The 20,052-nt window shown below is 44.0% G+C and overlaps 1 protein-coding gene across 2 annotated transcripts in view; it reads right to left on the reverse strand.

Moving 5' to 3' along the window:
• Positions 1-1,160: 1,160 nt before the first annotated feature.
• Positions 1,161-20,052, reverse strand: part of CABLES2 (Cdk5 and Abl enzyme substrate 2) — a 67,425-nt gene continuing 48,533 nt past the window's right edge. The window contains exons 6-9 of one of the 2 annotated variants that reach the window (XM_084854355.1): positions 15,832-15,935; positions 9,795-9,901; positions 7,559-7,763; positions 1,161-5,045 (exon numbers count right to left, since the gene is read on the reverse strand). In XM_084854355.1, the coding sequence (XP_084710481.1) occupies positions 4,905-5,045; positions 7,559-7,763; positions 9,795-9,901; positions 15,832-15,935 (557 nt within the window). In that variant the 3' untranslated portion in view covers positions 1,161-4,904. Of the gene's footprint in view, positions 5,046-6,583; positions 6,708-7,558; positions 7,764-9,794; positions 9,902-15,831; positions 15,936-20,052 lie in introns of those variants that run through there. The other variant, XM_084854357.1, reaches the window with a different exon arrangement.

Below are 20,052 nucleotides of genomic sequence, written 5' to 3' on the forward strand. Positions count from 1 at the left end.
GCTATACTTTCTGCTCAGATTCAGCCGAATGCTGCCAAACTGATAGGACGCCGCTTCATATTACAGATGGATGACCCAAAACATACAGCAAAAGCTACCCCAAGAGTTTCTCAAGGCAAAGAAGTGGGATGTTCTTCAATGGCCAAGTCAGTCACCTGATCTCAACCCAATAGAGCATGCCTTTCACTTACTGAAGACTGAAGGCAGGAAGACCCACAAACAAGCAGCAGCTGAAGGCAGCTGCAGTAAAGGCCTGGCAAAGCATCTCAAGGGAGGGAATTCGGCATTTGGTCATGTCCATGGGTTCCAGACTTCAGGCAGTCATTGACTGCAAAGGATTTTCATCCAGGTATTAAAGGCGATCCTTAACTTTGAAATGATGTTGGTTTGTTCCATTACTTATGAGCCACCAACGATGAGGGTGTGTATGCCACTGGCTGTACTTCCTGAATGGTTCATGCCCCACTTTTGTCAAGCCCCTTGAATTACAGCTGACAGTTCTGACTTCGCTCCCATCTGGGTGTGTTTCCTTTCAACTTCAATGTGGTGGTGTACAGAGGCCAACTGCCAAAACAGTTATTCTTGTTCCAATATTTCTGGCCCTGACTGTATATCACACCGCCAAATAAATATCAAACCAAGTAATAAGAGCAGAACTCAGTGACATTTTTGCCTTGTGAAATAATTTTTCTTAAGAATCAGTAGAACAGTGTCAAAGTTACACTTTACATGACATCTGTTAGGTGAAAAGTCATAATAATGACCTATTTCTGAGATTCCATTAACTGGTACAGCAGATCTTGGCAAAGAATGCACTCATCAGACAATGTCTCAGAGCAAATACTGAGTTACTCTACACTAGATATGCCAGCATAAGTATTTAAGACTAGTGTGCCAATGTGATTTGTACTGGTGGATTTTAAAATACCCATTTTGCAAAATTATGGCATGTGGGGTGGGGGGAAGTCTAAGTTCTACAAACTTAACGCAGATCTAAAGGTATCTGAATAATTCAAATTTCCACTAAACATCAGGCACACATATTAAGGCAGAAAGGAAAGATATGTGTGAATTTCTGCTATAATGTCTCCACTTTTTTCAATATGTTGACTGCAAAATTACATTAATCTGTAAAAATATGTTCATCCTTGTGAAAAGCTGAGAAATGCATATGATTTATTCAACATCTTCACCCAAACCTGGCTGTTTAGAATTTTAGTAAGCCCTCTTCCACCTCCCCCATCCCCCTACCATGTATCTATCTGGTATTTGTTCTAAAATCTAGTCATTTTTCATAGAAGTTTTTGATTGATGTGGGGAGGAGGAGAAAAACAGCAGCATGCTAAAGTGTTTTTAAATGAATATTTATGACACAAACCTGAAATATCTTCAGATGTGCTTGGTTATAAAATAGGTATCAAAACATTCAATTACACAGCACCTTATTAACAAATTCATTCATTTCATTGGAAGAACAGAATTGGACAGTATACAAACTTAAATTTAGGACAACACAAATATACTCTTAACATGAAATGTACAAACTCCAATTCAGAGTGTTTTCTTGGGCTGAAAATAGACAAGCACCATTATTTACATAAGATTACATAATCTAGTCCTGAACTGTTAGAGACTATAGTATCTCTAAAGAAACCAATCTGGGATTTTACATTGGATCTAGGTTTGGTTGTAATAATAATTTTTACCACACAGTGGCAGCTTTTGCATAAAAAAGGAATACAATGAGGCTTAGCTGATTTGAGAATAGAAACCAAAAGGTAAGGTAAGAAAAAGCAAACAAGACGCCACGCTCTTTGTATTCACTACAGTATTCAACAGTTGCTGTTTCTGTACAGGCTAAGTCACAGGAATAAGATATTCAACATACAAGTCAAATTGCAGAGTAAAAAATGTCAGCGATACTCAATCCCTCGTCTTCATGTCTCCTGAAGCACATTTATCTTGGATTAGGTTATACAGGTTGCTGAACATCTTTAATAATACAAAACATATCCTGCATACCATAAAGGACCACAATAAGTCCTCTTTTGTCCAAACGTGGGCCACCCCAAATCTGCAGGTACAGTTGTTCAAAGGAGGAGGGCAGGGGGAAGAGTCAGAATTCTTGACGGGAGGATAAATTCTTCATCCTAAAATTGCTTTTTTAGCCCTACCCTGAAGAATTAAAATTCCAGTTTAGCTAATTTAAGAGAATATCATTGCCTTTATGCATTCATAACAATGAAGATATTTGAGTGAAGGTAATGCCTTAAATGGGTTATCTGCCCCTTTGCCTAAATATTCAATGAACATTTTAAATTTGAAATAATACATTTTCCAAAGACAAAATCCATACACTTCATAGTTCAATTCTTACAGCCTTCAGCAGCTCAAATAGTCCTACGCATTAGTTCTATTTGCCCAACCATTTTTGCTTGAACAGGGTAATGACTGCTTCAGCTGGAAAAGGTTAAGTTGGCAACTATTACAGCTAGAACACATGGTCATAATACATCAACTCTGTTTAGTATTTTATACAAGACTGGCAGGTAGGTGAAACATTTTGCAGCCTCTTTCAGTTCGGGTGGAGAATTAAATATTTTAATACCCCATGAAACCATTTCTACACTCGCCTTAGGAAAAGTTAGGATGCAATCCTGCATTGTGAAAGTCTGCTCAGAAATAAGACACACTACTTCTCGCATTCTGAACAGCAACAGTTAAGCTGCATACATATACACATCCCTGCACTACATTATATATCCCTGTATTACATTATATAAAAAGGTGCTATAATGGTGACTTGACTGGTACTGTTGTAGTTAGATGCATTAACATTCAAGCCCTGATTAGAGAGGCATTCTTAACTATGTTTAACTGCAATTTTGGTTATGTCCTACTGATCTTATCTAAAAAGATTTTTTTCAAATAGTTTTTCATTCATGCATAGGTGCCAGAGACATTGGGACCAAAAAGCCAGGGCTTCCTCATGTTGAATAATCCCATCTGGGGCAGCGCACTGAATGCTGCACTCTCAAGTGTTTCTAGAACTACTTTGCGACTCTCCCTCCTCTCTCACCCCATTTATTTCATGGCTACTTAATACATATTCCCAAGTTAGAATGTATGGCATTCTAGGTACTGGAAGGCATGTTTAGCAAGAGGCTTGCTTTCTAAGAATCAATCTACAGGTTTACACAGACTGACGCACTAGAACTGTGGGCTGCATCACTTCAGTCTGCAGCTGGGGTGCCGGTGGCCATAGTTTTGAATAATCCTGTATGTTAACAACCATGCATGTACTAAAATAAGCTCAGCAGGGAGAACAGTTTATCCAAACCATCTCCCCAGTGTGCTGGGTTTACTACATATTGGGGTGGGGTGCTCAAAAATGTGACCCCTACATCTGCAGTAGCATAGCCTGCAATTCTACACCTTTGTCTACCCACCTCATTCTGCATGATGTATAGAACTTGGCAAAGTCACAGTAAAAAACTACGGGTATGAATCTCTCAGTCACAACATCCAAAGTAATTTTGTTCACTGGCAAATATCACGCACGTGCGCGCACGCGTACACACACACACACACACACACACACACAGAGTTTGACTTGTATCACAATATTGCTTAGAAAGGAAACCTGACAGCCACTGACTCTTCTGCTACAGGTTCGAGAAGTTAAACAGTTCATACTTTAGGATCCGGATGCTCAGGTCAAAATTTCTGGCCAAGCGTGGTAGAAATAGTACCAACTGTATAACCACCACTGTGCTGGACATTAACCTCTATGAGAGTGGTGGTTTCAATGTGCAACGAGAGTCAGGTTTTTGAGGAACATCACAGTGGCAAAAAGCTTGGAAGAACCAAATTAACAAAAAAGGAAAACAGGCATGCTGAGTTCAGTGGGCTTAATTTAGGTAACGACAGCTGTACTGGCCGAGACATTTATGTATCACGAGCACACAGGAAAGACAATACATGAAAACATTGTTATAAATAAAACAGTTTCAGGCTACAGTAAGCATTGACAAAAAGATGTCTGCTCAGGGAGCTACAGGACCAAATTACCATCATAAATCAAATAGCCTTCAGTAACTTTTTGAAGGAAAAATTAAAATGGGAATTGTTTTGCTATAGCTGCCTTGTTCAACAAGTGCAACGTTTGAGAAACCTGTTTCAGTTAAAAAGAAAGAAAGAAAAGCTTTTATTCATGAACTGAGTAGAATATTGTTCCTGAATACACATCCCTTCTGGAAATGATAGTGCAGATACAATGGAATTGTTTTCCTTATAGTTCAAGGTAAGCAAAGGCAAAAGGATAAATTGCTGTTCTAAGTTCAGAATTTGCCACTAAGCAACATAACCTAAAGAAAGAGAGAGACTGGTACCAGCCCAGCCCTAGGCACATCCTTCTTTCCCCTGCAAAAATTAGTACAAGTTTTCATAGTTTAAAGTGTACGAATTCTCAGTAATACTATTTGAAGCATATAACATTTTGGAATGGAAGTGATGTTCTTTTAGATTCAAGGAAGTGGGGAGAAAAGAATGATAAAACCTCTAAGGAAATAACAGTGTAGCAATGCCTGGAGGGAAGAACAGACCACTTCCACGTTTTAAAAAAAATGAAAGAAGGTAAATAAGGCATGACCAGCAGCTCTACCAGCAACTGGTTGCAAATCGTTTGTGCTTTAATGTCCAAAGCAAAACATCTCACTTCTGCCACTTGTCACACATGGAATTGGTATTGTCCACCCCACCTTGGTAGCGCCATAGAATCCCACTGCAGTCTTCACATCAGGTATATTCACAACATTGTTCAATCTTGTGGCACAGGAAAGGCCAGTGGTTAACACCCAAATCCAGCTGCTAAGTGCTGGCACTTGGTAAGGATGCGGTTTTGGCTAGGACTGCTGTGTGAGACGCCGGAAGTGAGGTAACACTTGGTTGTCGGGAAGGTAGAGGGCCAATTCCAAAGCCACGAGCACAGTAAATTCAAATGCAATGAGATCTCGTCTGTTGAATCTGAATCGCTCTTCTAACTTCTATAAGGGAAGAAAAGAAAAACAGGAGTAGGTTGCCACTGATCACAACTGTGTTTAAGGGCGTAATCTTATGGTGCTAGACAGCGCCTAGACGGCCATAGGATTAGTTGGTTCCCAGAAAACTGCCTTCCCACCCCTGCCGCCTCATAACAGGCGTGGATTGTCCCTGGCTCCACGCTCGTAAGAGCAGCCTGGAGCAGGGGAAAAGTGGGCATTCCTGTGGGCAGGGAGGGGATGGCAGCATTGTTATGACGCTTCCTATGAGCCATCCGGCCTCCCCCCTCCCCGGGCTCTGACCTGCCTAGACAGCCAAAATCAGTCGTTTAGCCACTAATGCAGGGCAGAGAAGATCCCCTCCGTGGTCCATCCACCCTGCACTGGATTGGCGGTCGCCTCCGAGTTCAGAGGCGGCCAACTATCCCCACTGGATTGCGCCCTAAAATGATTTCCAGATTTTTAAATGGCTTGATGGAGAGCCAGCATGGTGTAGTGGCTAGAATGTTGGACTGGGAGTCGGGAGATCCGGGTTCTAGTTCCCACTCGGCCATGGAAGCTCACTGGGTGACTTTGGGCTAGTCACAGACTCTCAGCCCAACCCACCTCACAGGGTTGTTGTTGTGAGGATAAAATGGAAGAGGACTATGTACGCCACCTTGGATTCCTCAAGAAGGAAAAAAGGTGGGATATAAATGCAATAAATAAATACAATACATACATACATACATAAAGTTTCACAGCAATGTTATTTTGACCATAACCATTTCCCCTACAATCTGGCTACAACAGCACCCTCTCAAAATATATGAAGAAAATGATGCTGTCCCTGATCTATATTCCTAAGCAACAATGGTTGTTTGTGGATGGTTGAATTTGTGGTTCTGATAAAGAGCTCAAAGACTGCGCAACCAATCTGTACTAACACTAGTTAGAAATCTCACTGAGAATTAGTGGCAAAGTGGCACTATTTCAGATGGCGGGCATGGGGGTGGGGTTCACAGTCTTGAATGCTCCTCCAAAATAAAACAAATCCTTGCATGTAGACAAGTAGAAGGGTTGTAGCCTAATCTTTCTGATAGGCTAAGCTAGATTTATGTGTCATCCATATATACACACACACACACACACACATATATGGAGCACTGAACTGCATAAACTCCCACATCTGCATTCTGCCCAAACACAGGTTTAATAGCTCAGTGAGAGCTACACCAAGGTATCATATGCTGTACTAGGAGGAGATTCAACCTTTGTTTGCTCTTTCGCAGAATTTATACTTTGTTGGAAATTGCAATGCATTGCTGATGATGTGTTTGTTGCAAGTAAGAGTGGGACTGACTGCATTACTAAAGTAGTGGCAGAGACTTCTACGTGCTGTCTTCTATGGAACAGCCAAACAGCCTATGGGCTGCAGTTCTTGATCGGTAGATAAGAATTCATTTAAGACACTTGGAATGTAGAAGTAAACTGAAGCAGTTATTTGGAGCTGCAGTTCCATGCACACTTATTTGGGAGTAATTCCCACTGAAATTAGTGGAACTTACTTCTGTGTAAGCATGGACAGGATTGGGCCGCACAGGACCACTCCAAAGCAACACCTCCCAGAGAAAGAGTAGAAAAGGAGCCTGTTTGCAGCTATCAGGAGGGTGGCCAACATAATAGGAGCTAAAAAAGAAAGGTATGTATGAACAAACAGATCTACTGAAGGACTCCTTTTGGACTAGGGAGCTCAGGTTGATGACCAAGGAGTCCCAGTACAGTTTGACTATCATTTCTGATTCCCAATTGAACAAAGCCATTGGGTTGGTGGCCAACAGCAAGCAACTAGAGCTTGCCTCGCAGAGCTGCAGGGATATCACAGCCCCACCCTATCTTCATTATGGCCTTGACATCCAAAGGCAGCTCTTTAATTCAGTGCCAGAGATTCAGGACTGTCCATAGGTACATAGGAAGCTGTCTTATACTAAATCAAACCACTGGTCCATCTAGCCTAGCGTTGTTGACACTGCAGCTCTCCAAGGTTTCAGGCAGGATTTTTTCGTAGTCCTACCTGGAGATGCCGGGGATTGAACCTGGGACCCTTCTGTGTGGAAAGCAGGTGCTCTACCACTGAGCTACTGTCCTGTCCCTTCCCTTGTGGGTCTTTCTAACCTGGTGGGCTCTCCCACACCGCAGGCATTCAAGACAAGGCTGGACAGCCATCTGTCAGGGATGCTCTGACTTGGATTCCTGCATTGAGCAGGGGGTTGGACTCGATAGCCTTGTAGGCCCCTTCCAACCCTACTATTCTATGATTCTATGATTCTCTTGGTGCAGAGCACTCTTGTCAAAATCCTACAGAACCTACATCTGATCTGCAACCTCAGTGCTGAAACTTGTTGCATGTTTTCCTTCAAAGTTCTATGCAAGCCTGCAGAGATGTTTACACACAGCCTTGAAGGGGAAACTGTCAATTTGAGAGCTTCTACATTTTCAGAGCTCTAGACTCTCTTGGAAATTGTTCTGGCTATACTTACATCAATGACGTGTTTGACTTCATGTTTCCTGAGATCACTGCTAATCTTGGCTGCAAGCAGCACGCAAGCACCAGCGCACAGTTTTCGGTTCTGTTTGTTGAGTTTGCCTTGGAGGACAAGCTTCTCAAAGTAAACGTAAGCCATGGACACAGTTACCGGCTCCAGGTTGCATTCCATACTCAGGTTCCGCATCTCTCTCTTTAAACTGCAACAGGGAAAGAGAAGACAATTTTTTTTTAAAAAAAAAGAAGGAAGATTGCCACAGCTCAGGAAACATGCTCTTAACCCTCCTGGATTCTCATTTCTGTTTTTTCAGATGGTCTCTGTACTGAAGAAGCTCCCTTTCTAGCTGACAATACTAAGTTCACAAAGAGGCGACGTTCCTCTTGACAATGAGGAAGAAGAGGGTGCACCTTCAGAAGGGCACCTTGATACAACTCTGTTGTGATGAGCAGCCACTTGTCTCAAGTAACATCATGATAGGAGTCGAGGTGTTCGTGGTATGTAAAAATGGGGCGACCCAACAGATGACTCCATTGCTTTAAATGGCTTCAGTTATTTGCTCATGGAGAAAGGAGTCTGGTCCCGAGTAGGGATGGATGGGGGAGGATATGGGTAGATTGCTGCGGCAGTGAGCAGCTGCTTGGGACTTTGGTGGGGTGGTGTCTGCTCTTGGAAGGATGGCTAATCTTTTGGGACTTCCGGGAGGGGGAAAAGAGCATGCACACTATTATATCAGCAGAGAGGGGGACTGGGGCTTAGGAACAATTCCCAGAGGCTCAGACAAGGGTAGGAAAGGACAGGGGAAAGTGGTGATTCTGTAGCCTCCTTTCCGCTCGTTCTGCCTTCCACAACCTGGTGTCCTTCAGATGTGCTGGACTGCAGCTCCAAGCATTTCCAGCCAGCAGGGTCAATGCTGGCTGGGAATGCTGGCCATGTTGGCTAGGAAAGCTGGGAGTTGCAGTTCAAGAGATCTAGAGGGCATCAGGTTGGGGAGGGGTGCTCTGGTTGGAGGCTGATTCTGATTCTGTCAGTGCCTCTGTCCCAGACACTCAAGAGTTTTATTGTCGAAGTGAAGGCCACAGTAAGTGATAACATCAACAGCCAGGGTTGTGAGGCAGGGAAAACACAGAACATCCGGAAGCCATGCCATTTAGCAAATTTTGCTCAACCTTTTTGGAGGGGGATAAGCCAGCTATGTGTGTAGCAGCCATTTTAGTCAGTTTCTGTGGGTGCTGCTGTACTGTAACATTTAGCCTGGCCCAAATTTACAAAGTCCAGGTTCAGAGTGCTTGCAGTCTGCCAGCCATCCTGGGGAAAGAGACCACAGAAATTGAAAGATGAATCTTTGAGAAAAGGGTGGCTGTTCCAGGCATAGGAAATAGTGTGGCAGGAGCTATGAACCGCAAGGAAGTCCATTACTCAAGGATGAGCTCATGCAGCGTTACGAACGTCAGGAGACAACTCCCCAGTGGAGATGGAGCTTGGTGGATGAGAAGCGTAATGACTTGAAGCCTGGCAAGCAGAACACAGGAAGTAGAGTGAGACTTGAGCAAGACTGTAGCATGCAACAAGGAGGAGAGGGAAATCTTAGCATGTAAGCTGGCTATGTGACAGGAACTGCAGAAACATGGGTGGGAAGACTAGGAAAGGACAGAGATTTTCCCCAGTGTTGCTTCAGTTAAACCTGGAAAAAATCCAAGTGTTGAAGGCCTCGTTCTCAATGAAGTCATCAGCTTGTGCTGTGGCACTTCACACGGCAGGTAGGGGCTCACATGATGGTATGCGCCCCTGTACAAAATATTCCCTCTACAGGTAGAATAGCATGCAACAGAGAAGGAATTCATTAAGTGATTACATGACTGGGTGACTGGCTATGATCGATAGAACGCATATCCCACATTCCGGCCTCTTATGTTGCTTTCCAGTGGGGTGATTTAACACATTTTGGAGTGAGACATCAAGTGAAGTACTTGTACATGTACTCCATGCGCTGGAGCTCTGAGTTTATAAAACAGGTCAAGGTTGCAATCTTATTCACACTTACTTGGGAAGAAGTCCATTGAATTAACTGGGACATACCCCAATAAACATACATAAGACTGTACGTTTTAATCATATACTATTTACTTAATTGTTTTGTACAAGTTTAGGCCTGTTCCAAGCTGAAAGAGGCCTGTTCCAAGCTGACTTAGAATCACAGTCAAGCTCCCTCCTCTTTTAATAGTTTTTTTACCTTCTGATTTTGCTCAGTGTCAGCTTGATGTGAGGAAATTTGTCTTTAAATGTTTCATTCATATCCTTTTTAAGGTCTGAGGGTTTCACATATTCTATTACTGTGGTCTGAAATAAAAAGGAATAGGGATTATTTACAGAAATTTAAATTGCCTTTACTGAGAGAGAGAGAGAGAGAGAGCACACACACATCGGGGTGGGCAATTTGTGATCCTCCAGATGTTTTGGCCTACATCCCTTACCATTGGCTATGCTGGCGTGGGGTGATGGGAGATACAGGCCAAACCATCTGGAGGACCACGAAGTGACCACTCCTGGAGTACGTGATTGTACTTCTAAAATGCATTCATAAGAAGCTAATCCATATTACGGGGCAAACAGCCAAGAGCAGTAGACCCATGTCCCCCATAACCCTTTCTAAGAAAGGAACTGAATGCATTATCATTGCACAGTTCCATTGCAAGCAGCTAATCAAATGGAGTGGGGGCAGGGGGAAGGACTGAGCACAATGAGGTCATGTCACATACCTTCTTTTACTAGACATTACTGGAGAGAAGATGCAAAATTGCTGCTCCTGAGAGCAGCCACACATCTTTTGTAACATCTATTTTGGTCCTATGTTTACTTGAAAATGCAGCAAGCCCATTCCGACTTCTCTTATTCCATCTCCTCTTGGGTTTCTAAGCTTTTATCCAACTCCACAGCTGGTTTCCCAGGTTCTTGCTCTGGGTCCCATAAAGTTTTACTTGCTTTCAAGAACAAACCAGACACTTCTTACCAAAAGTATACACCGATTCTTGGGCAGGCAGTGTACAGCAGAGGTTCTCAAACTGTGCTGTGTGGACCACTGGTAGTCCACACACTCCATTTAGGTGGTCTATGGAAAGGTTGTGGAACAGTTGAGAATATCTGTACTTGGCCCTGCATGAGATTTTTTCTGATGAAAAACATTGAGTCAATTTTGACCAGGGCTGGATTATTGAACAGGCTAATGAGGCCCTGGCCTAGGCCCTGTGATTTTCTTAACATGGCAACAGTGCAGTCTACTAAATTTCCCCCTGAAAATTTACCAAAGTTAAGTTTGCTGAACCTCACCTGAGGCTCAGCAAACAAACTGCTGACAAATGTTATACCTGCCTTCACAGATCCTTGCCCACAAAAGAAGTTCATCTATTGCATGAGAATGGAGGCTATGAAAATGTGAGTTATATATATGCTTTGGTTTGTAGCACAAAAAAAGTTTTGTTAAGGGTCTGCTGAGAACCCCAGCAATTTTCAAGTGGCCATGGAAAAAAAGTTTGAGAACCACTGGCATAAAGAGAGAACACCCAAGTCTGTGTTATTCATAACGGATGCATATTAAATCCAGTCTTCTAAAAACTTATGTCAGAAGACTATGCTAGTAAGCATCAAGGGATACTAGGATTTATAATTTTGCCTTATATTACTATGTGGGGGAATAGTTCCTCTTTTTCCTACCATTCTCCTTCAGCATGATCAAATAACCACAAAGTATAACAGAACTTCACCAATGCATTCACTCTGATTTTAATAGATATTAGTGGTTTACCACCCGTAATAATTACAGTAAGTCAAGAGGAGTTAAACTACACTGATTTTATAAAAACAATATAGTGAACATACACATCTCAATGGTAACCAGAGTGCAGTGAGGGAGGTTCCGTCACCTGTATGTTTTGGTTAGTGTGAAAATGCTTTGCTCTCTCTCCTCTACCATTTTGCCCAGTATTTCCAGGGTTACACACATATAAACACAATGTGCAGTATCCAATGTTTGTCCTATGTAGAATTTATTGTTGTTGAGTTGTTAAGTCATGTTCGACTCTTCATGACCCCATGGACCATAGCACGCCAGGCCTTCCTGTCCTCCGCTCTCTCCAGGAGTGTGCTCAAGTTCATATTCATTGCACCGGTGATGCTATCTAGCCATCTCATCCTCTGCTGTCCCCTTCTCCTTTTGCCTTCAATCTTTCCCAGCATCAGGGTCTTTTCCAGTGAGTCCTATGTAGCATAGACCCATTGAAATGAATGAAACTCAAGTTAGTCACAAATGACTTAAGTCCCATCAATTTCAGTGGGTTTACTCAACATGGGGCTAACATTGGATACTACCCAGTAGCTATTGAGGGCACAATCCTATGGCCGCTAGTCAGCTGCTAGACAGCCATAGTATTGGTCGGTTCCCAAAGAATTGACCTCCGCTTCCTCCCGTGCTGCCTCATAGGCAGTATGGATTGCCCCTGTGCTCAGAAGAGTAGCACGGAGAGGGAAAACGAGGTGTTCCCGGGGGCGGGGCGGGAGGTCGGAAGTGCCGGTATGACACTTCCTATGTGTCGTCCGGCTGCCCCTTCCCGTGTTCCAAAGTCCCGCGGTTAGACAGCCGAAATCAGCTGTCTAGCCACGAAAGCAGGGCGGCGGGAGCACGAAGGACATCCACTCTTCACCACTCCTCCCGCCCTGCACTGGATAGGTGGTCGCCCCTGGGATTGGAGGCAACCGTCAATCCAGATAGGATTGCTCCCTAAATGATGTCCCATCAGTGCAGTATCTCCTGCTTGTGTATTTTGCCTGACATCGGAGCTGCTAATACCGATTAGAGAGAAGATGAGGAATTGTTGCCCAGAATGTTTTGCTTGACAGCTGATGGGAAGCTGCCGGAGAGATCGGCAAAGGTCATGTCTTCCACAGGCACAACATACCCTTGCTGAACTCCATTTAGGATCCCTGTCTTTGCTTTGTGGGTTCTCCAGAGATACCTCTGCATAAAGACATCAGCTTTCCAGTCCATCTTAAAAGGGTGATGCATAACACAGCAACCCACCGTCAAGCATGCTGGACTGTGCACATTATGGGTGGTATCCAATGTTAGTCTAACTTAAGTCCCATTCATTTCAATGGGTCTACTTTAAGTAGGACTAACAATGGATGCAGCCCAATGATCCTTGTTAAACAGGCCCCCACACAACTGAAATTAGGGGTTCCTTTAACCTCTCTCATCCCCAAAATGCAACTGGCTCTATCAGAGCTCACAATGTGGACCATCTTTCTATAAGACTTCTGACTGCACAGCCTGTTTCTGTGAGCAAGAATCCATTAATCTGGGATTTGGTGATTAGCATCAGTCTTGTCAGCCATGGTGCTAGTTTAGGTTTGCGCACATTATTAGGGCTGAACTTCAATGATCCAAAGCTTAGCTTCAGCTATACCACTGTTAAAAGCAACTTCAGAGCAGGATTGCCTTCGCTGGTATCATGTTATACTAAGTTTCTGCTATTAACCATCATTTGCCCTTGTATAGGATTACACTCAATTCCTTCTGTATCTAGGTCATCACTGTAGAATCCTAGATGATAAAAGTTTAATCTCTTTGAGGACAGAAGGTTTTCAAAGCTTTCTGGTAATCTCTTAATCCTCTAATACTTGGCACTTCCAAGTACAGTGCAAGACTATGAGCTTGCACAGGTTTCCTTCCTTCCTTCCTTCCTTGCTTCCTTCCTTCAGCAATACACTCCAGGACAGCCTTCCCCAACCTGGTGCCCTCCAGATGTGCTGGACTACTACTCCCAGCATCCCCCAGCCATCATGTCCGACACATGTGGAGGGCACGAGGTTGAGGAAGCCAATACCCCAGGGTATTCTGTGACTAGAAGGAGTAAAGCTAGAAGTAAGTGGGAGGTGAAGGGAGGTGGCACAGCCTTCCTCTGGATCTCCTGAAGTAAGTGTTTGAAATTGAAATGTGGGACTTGAACCTTGAGTTCATTAGGATTTCCTGGCTTCTGATCTTTTATAGTGGCCCAGTCAAATGACTTTGGAAAGCTCATAAGCAAGCCATTCATAGTCATCTCCCCAGTATTTGGCCCTAGCAGCTGGAAATACCTGGCATTTGTGTGTGTTTCAAAGTGTTCAAAGCAGCTCACGTATAATCATCCTGCAAGGTAGGTCAGTATCAGTCCCACTATTGCAGATGGTGGTCAGAGCCTGAGAAATGGTGGCTTGCTCATGGCCGAAGTGAGACTGGAACCAGAGGCTTCTTGGTTCAATGCCCAGTCTCAGTCACGACTCTGTTTCTCAGCAGTATACTGATTCTGCGTGGGGAAGCTTCATTCTTAAGCTGCATGCAGACATACAGAGCCTGAGCAATTAGCACACTGTGGATCCCCATTCACCACTTTTTGGACTGGCGTGCCCCCTTCCAAACTGAACAGAGGACTTGTTCTTCCCACTTCCAGGAGAAATAGTCATTGTCACAACATGCTCTGCATAGCCAACACCACCTCTCACACCCCTCCCTACTTAGCTGTGCAGAGTGCTGATTGGCCACTTTACTGCCATTCCCAGAGCAGGGTTTGAAGTCTGTAAAATCAAATGGATTTGCTTTAAAAATGGCACTGGATAAACAGTTAAATGGAAGTGATAAGATTCCAGGTGCCGGTGGGTGGAAGGCTAAACTCAGCCAAACGTCTTCCCAAAAAATGGTCAGGGGGCAAAAATCCACACTGGAATTGGAGGCAGGTCGCTGTAGCAGAAGAAGAGCAAATGTGGGGAGAAGCAGTGCTCATACCGCAGCAGAAAACCCCCAAACCCAGAGGAAGTGATGTCTGTATGCAGCTTTAGCTGTTATGGCTAATAGGCCCTGGTGAACCTATCCTCCATAAATCTGTATAATCCTTTTTAAAGCCATCCAGTTTAACGGCCACCATGACATCTACAATGAAATCTGTAGGTTGGCAGTCCATTGCATGAAGTCTCGTCTGAAGGCCAGACTAGGCTTCTTTGGTTAAAAGTTAGCCATTACCTCACCCATGCTGCTGCTAGCTACGGAGCGGGGGAAATAAAGGTACAATACTAGTATATATATTCCCTTTTCCTCTTTGCAGCTAATAGCTTTGCAGAGGGTGGGTAGTGGGGGAATTTCAGTACTGCAGTCCCAATCCAAATGAAAAACGGGAGCTGGAGAGATCTGACCACAGATCTCTGTTATGTCAAGTTTGGCATTTAGCCGTAAACTCACACACACAGTCTTATTTTATTTATTTATTTCATTTCTATACTGCCCAATAGTGGAAGCTCTCTGGGCGGTTCACAAAAATTAAAACCAAAAAGCATATAGTAAAACAATATAAAATATAAAAGCATTAAAACCACAATATAACAATACAACCAGAATAAAACCTAGCAGCAATGCAGGGATTTAAAATACAGACTTAAAACAGCAAAGCTAAAAGACTAGAAAGCTAAAACGCCTGGGAAAATAAAAAGGTCTTCACCTGGCGCTGGAAGGAATACAATGTAGGTGCCAGGCGAACCTCACTAGGCAGCTCATTCCACAGCTGGGGTGCCACAGCAGAAAAGGTCCTCTTCCTAGTAGCCACCTGCCTTCCTTCCTTCAGCAGGGGCTCACGAAGGACTGCTGAGGGTGATCTTAAGGTCTGGGCAGGCATATATGGGAGGAGGCGATCCTTCATATAACCTGGCCCCAAGCCGTTAAGGGCTTTGAATGTTAGTACCAGCACTTTGAATTGAGCCTGGAAATCGACTGGCAGCCAGTGCAGCTGAAAAAGTACTGGCATAATATGAGCTTGTTAGCCAGTCCCCGTTAACAATCTTGTGGCCCTATTTTGGACTAGCTGAAGTTTCTGGACTGTTTTCAAAGGCAGCCCCACGTATAACGCAGTCTTGGGTCCCCAAACTGTAGAACTGGAATACTAACACCACTTCCCACAATTGCCATTGAGGAAAATCGCCATTTTGCTGCTGCGCTGCCCAGTTTTTGTAGCGAAGACAGAATTGGTGGTGTGTAGGGGTGCCGCCCCATGGGTGGGGGATGGGGACTGGCCCCTGGACTTGTATAAGTTGCCTGCTCCTGGTTTAGTAAATGGCACAACAGCCAGTTCTTACTTCTATTGATAACTAGCCTCTTCATTGCAGAGAGGGGGGAGAACAGAACAAAACACTTGTACCGCTCAAGTGCTGCAGCGCCCTATTTGCTAAGGATTTCCATGATGACAATGTCTTACCATGTACGATGCAAAGATGAGGACACGCTTGTGCTTCCCGCAGGGCCACTGAGGGTCATCAAGGAGATTTGGATTGTACTCTACTAACTCACCAACTTCATTCCCTGGAAATAATAATTAAAAAAGCAGCTAGATGCATGAGGAGCTCACTGGTGTACTAAAGGACAGTTTTAAGAAAAAGCAACACAGAAAACTCTTTTTAGAATTTGTAGTTCAGATGCTTTACATGCCAAAGGCCTTAGGTTCCATCCCTGGCATCTCCAGGTAGGGCTGGGAAAGACACATCAGGGCTGGGCAATTGTAGGCCAGAACATCTGGAGGGCTGCAACTCCTATGATCCCTCACCACTGGCAATGCTGGCTAGAGCTGATGGGAGTTGTAGGCCAAAACATCTGGAGGGCCATAAGTTGCCCGCCCCTGAGCCTAGACAGATCAACTGTCTGATTCGATGTAAACAGCTTCCTATGTTCCTACAGGTAGGGAAAGAAAAGGAAGGGACAGCCTTCTTGAACTTTTGAGATGAATTTTCTCCATAAGGCACACTGTACAATGTTTACTGGGCTTCAAACACTGCCATCAAAGGCAAGAAAGATTAAAAGAATTACATGTATGCCCATCCAACCCACATGACTTGCCCCTCCCTTCAATTTTCTCCTTTGGATGCCTTCCTCCATTGTTGGAATTCAGACTGTTAGCTCCTCAAGGCAGGGAACAACCTGTCTGTTTTATAGTTATGTTACTCTTAACAGGCCACATTTGCTGACAGTTCTGTATAAATGCTAGTAATTCATCCATGGGGGGGGGGGGAATCACCTTCAATTAAATGATAATTCAGGGCACTTTAAAACGATTTCTTCTAATACCAATTCAAGTCTTCCTATGCTCATGCTTCGATAGCCAAAACTGCATCACCCACGCACAAGAGAGGGTTATCTGCAGACCCAGGATAACACTGACATTTGCAGATGTTCAGAGTAGACCATGTTGGGCTTGATCACTGGTAGGGAACCTCAGGCCCGGTAGCCAAATCTGGCCCTGCTGGGGTCCCCAGATGACCATGTCCCCTTCCTTGGTCCCACTCGTTTCCCCGACCACTGATCATTTGGTGGCTTTTGAGCAGTTTTTCCTCCATTCTAAAAGGCTGAAATGCCTCTCCTAAGGCTTTGTTACCGGCAGTAAGAACTTAAAGCTACAACAGGCTGGTATTTTTTGCATTTCTGGCCCCATCCCTTTTGCCTTAAGCCCTGCCCAGCACTGGAATGCAGCCCCTGAGAGTTTCTCTTGGTCCTTGGGGCTGAAAGGGGTTCCCCAGCCTTGGGCTAGATTGACCAATCACCAGCTGTACAGTTTGCAACTATTATTCTAAACGTCAAGCTGGTTTTCTTTGTGGCTTCTGTGCTCTGAGGAATAATAGACCCTTTATCCCTATCCCGAGAAGCTCAGAAAACAAAGAAAAAACAACAATGCATTCTTGTATGGCAACATTATAGCTGATCCTACAGGACCTAAGAAAACATCCACTGATTTTGTAATGCCGGCCTGAAGCCAGAAGGTCTGTTACATACATTGGAATCCTATATTATCAACCTAGCTACTAAGAGCAAACTCATTCTCCAAGTGTGGATCCTAATGTAGTCCATGCACAAGAAAGAGATATGAGCAGACTCAGGGGAACCTCAAGGTTTGCAGAAATAAAAAAAAAAAATCTTTAGGAAAAAAAACTCAAAAAGGGTGAGTATTTCCCAAAACAGCTCAATGGGGACAAAACACGTTCAATGAACATGGAATACTGGGTGACCATGCAGAGGGGGAAAAATGGAAAACCAGTTGGGATGGAATGGGGTATCCAGGAAAATGCTCTACAACATTTTGTTGCAGGTCCCATTTGTTTTCCCCTTCATGGATCACTGCCTTGTTGTGGCGAAGGGACCTGCATAACTCAGTGAAGCCATAAACTATGCCATGCAGGGCCACCCAAGACGGACAGGTCATGGCAGAGAGTTCTGACAAAATGTGGTCCACTGGAGAAGGCAATGGCAACCCACTCCAGTATTCTTGCCAAGAAAACCCCATGGAACGTATCACAAGGCTAAAAGAGATGACGCCGGAAGATGAGCCCCTCAGGTCGGAAGGTGTCCAATATACTACTGGGGAAGAGCAGAGGGTATTTCCAAGTAGCGCCAGAAAGAGTGAAGTGGCTGGGCCAAAGCCGAAAGGACACTCAGCTGTGGATGAGTCTGGTGGTGAAAAGAAAATCCGATGCTGTAAAGAACAATATTGTTTAGGAACCTGCAATGTCAGATCAATGAATCAAGGTAAGCTGGAGGTGGTCAAACATGAGATGGCAAGATTGAACATCGACATCTTGGGAATCAATGAACTAAAATGGACAAGCATGGGCGAATTTAATTCAGGTGACCATCATATCTATTACTGTGGGCAAGAATCCCTTAGAAGAAATGGAGTAGCACTCATAGTCAACAAAAGGGTGGGAAAAGCAGTACTGGGGTACAATCTCAAAAACGACAGAATGATCTCAGTACGAATCCAAGGCAAACCATTCAACATCACAGTAATTCAAGTCTATGCCCCAACCACTGAGGCCGAAGAAGCTGAGGTTGATCGGTTCTATGAAGACCTACAACACCTTCTAGAACTAACACCAAAAAAAGATGTCCTCTTCATCATAGGGGATTGGAATGCTAAAGTAGGAAGTCAAGAAATCACCGGGATAACAGGCAGGCATGGCCTTGGTGTACAAAATGAAGCAGGACAAAGGCTAATAGAGTTTTGCCAAGAGAACACGCTGATCATAGCAAACACTCTTTTCCAACAGCACAAGAGACGACCCTACACATGGACATCAACAGGTGGTCAATATCGAAATCAGATTGATTATGTCCTTTGCAGCCAAAGATGGAGAAGCTGTATACAGTCAGTAAAAACAAGACCTGGAGCTGACTGTGGCTCAGATCATGAGCTGCTTCTTGCAAAATTTTGGCTGAAATCAAAGAACGTAGGGAAAACCACTAAACTATTCAGGTATGACCTAAATCATATCCCTTATGAATATACAGTGGAGGTGAGGAATAGATTTAAGGGATTAGACCTGATAGACAGAGTGCCTGAGGAACTATGGACAGAGGTCCGTAACATTGTTCAGGAGGCAGCAACTAAATTCATCCCAAAGAAAAAGAAATGCAAGAAAGCCAAGTGGCTGTCTGATGAGGCGTTACAAGTGGCTGAGGAAAGAAGGGAAGCGAAGAGCAAGGGAGAAAGGGGAAGATATATCCAACTGAATGCAGAGTTCCAGAGAATAGCAAGGAGAGACAAGAAGGCCTTCTTAAATGAACGATGCAAAGAAATTGAGGAAAACAAGAGAATGGGAAAGACTAGAGATCTCTTCAAGAAAATTGGAGATCTCAAGGGAACATTTTGTGCAAAGACGGGCATGATAAAGGACAAAGAAGGCAGGGACCTAACAGAAGCAGATGAGATGAAGAAGAGGTGGAAAGAATACACAGAAGAACTATACAGGAAAGATCTGAATGTCCCTGATAGCCATGATAGTGCGGTCACTGAACTTGAGCCAGACATCCTTGAGAGTGAAGTCAAGTGGGCCTTAGGAAGCATTAGTAACAACAAAGCTAGCGGAGATGACAGTCTTCCAGCTGAGCTATTTAAAATCCTAAAAGATGATGCTGGTAAAGTGCTGCACTCAATATGCCAACAAATTTGGAACACTCAACAATGGCCACAAGACTGGAAAAGGTCAGTTTACATCCCAATTCCAAAGAAGGGCAATGCCAAAGAGTGTTCAAACTACCGCACAATTGCGCTCATTTCACATGCCAGCAAGGTGATGCTCAAAATCCTACAAGCTAGGCTTCAGCAGTATGCGAACCGAGAACTACCGGAAGTACAAGCTGTGTTTCGAAGAGGCAGAGGAACTAGAGATCAAATCGCCAACTTTCGCTGGATCATGGAGAAAGCAAGAGAATTCCAGGAAAACATCTATTTCTGCTTCATTGACTACGCTAAAGCCTTTGATTGTGTGGATCACAACAAACTGTGGCAAATTCTGAAAAAGATGGGGGTACCAGACCACCTTACTGGTACCCCCAAGTAAGTACCCCCAAGTAACTTACTCAAGAAGCCAGTGAGGTGGCTTCTTGAGGGTCAAGAAGCAACAGTAAGAACCAGACATGGAACAACCGATTG

Source organism: Heloderma suspectum, chromosome 4 (assembly GCF_057233095.1).
Source record: "Heloderma suspectum isolate Gila_16-S chromosome 4, 16-S_ref, whole genome shotgun sequence".
In the NCBI taxonomy this organism is placed as follows: Eukaryota; Metazoa; Chordata; class Lepidosauria; order Squamata; family Helodermatidae; genus Heloderma; species Heloderma suspectum.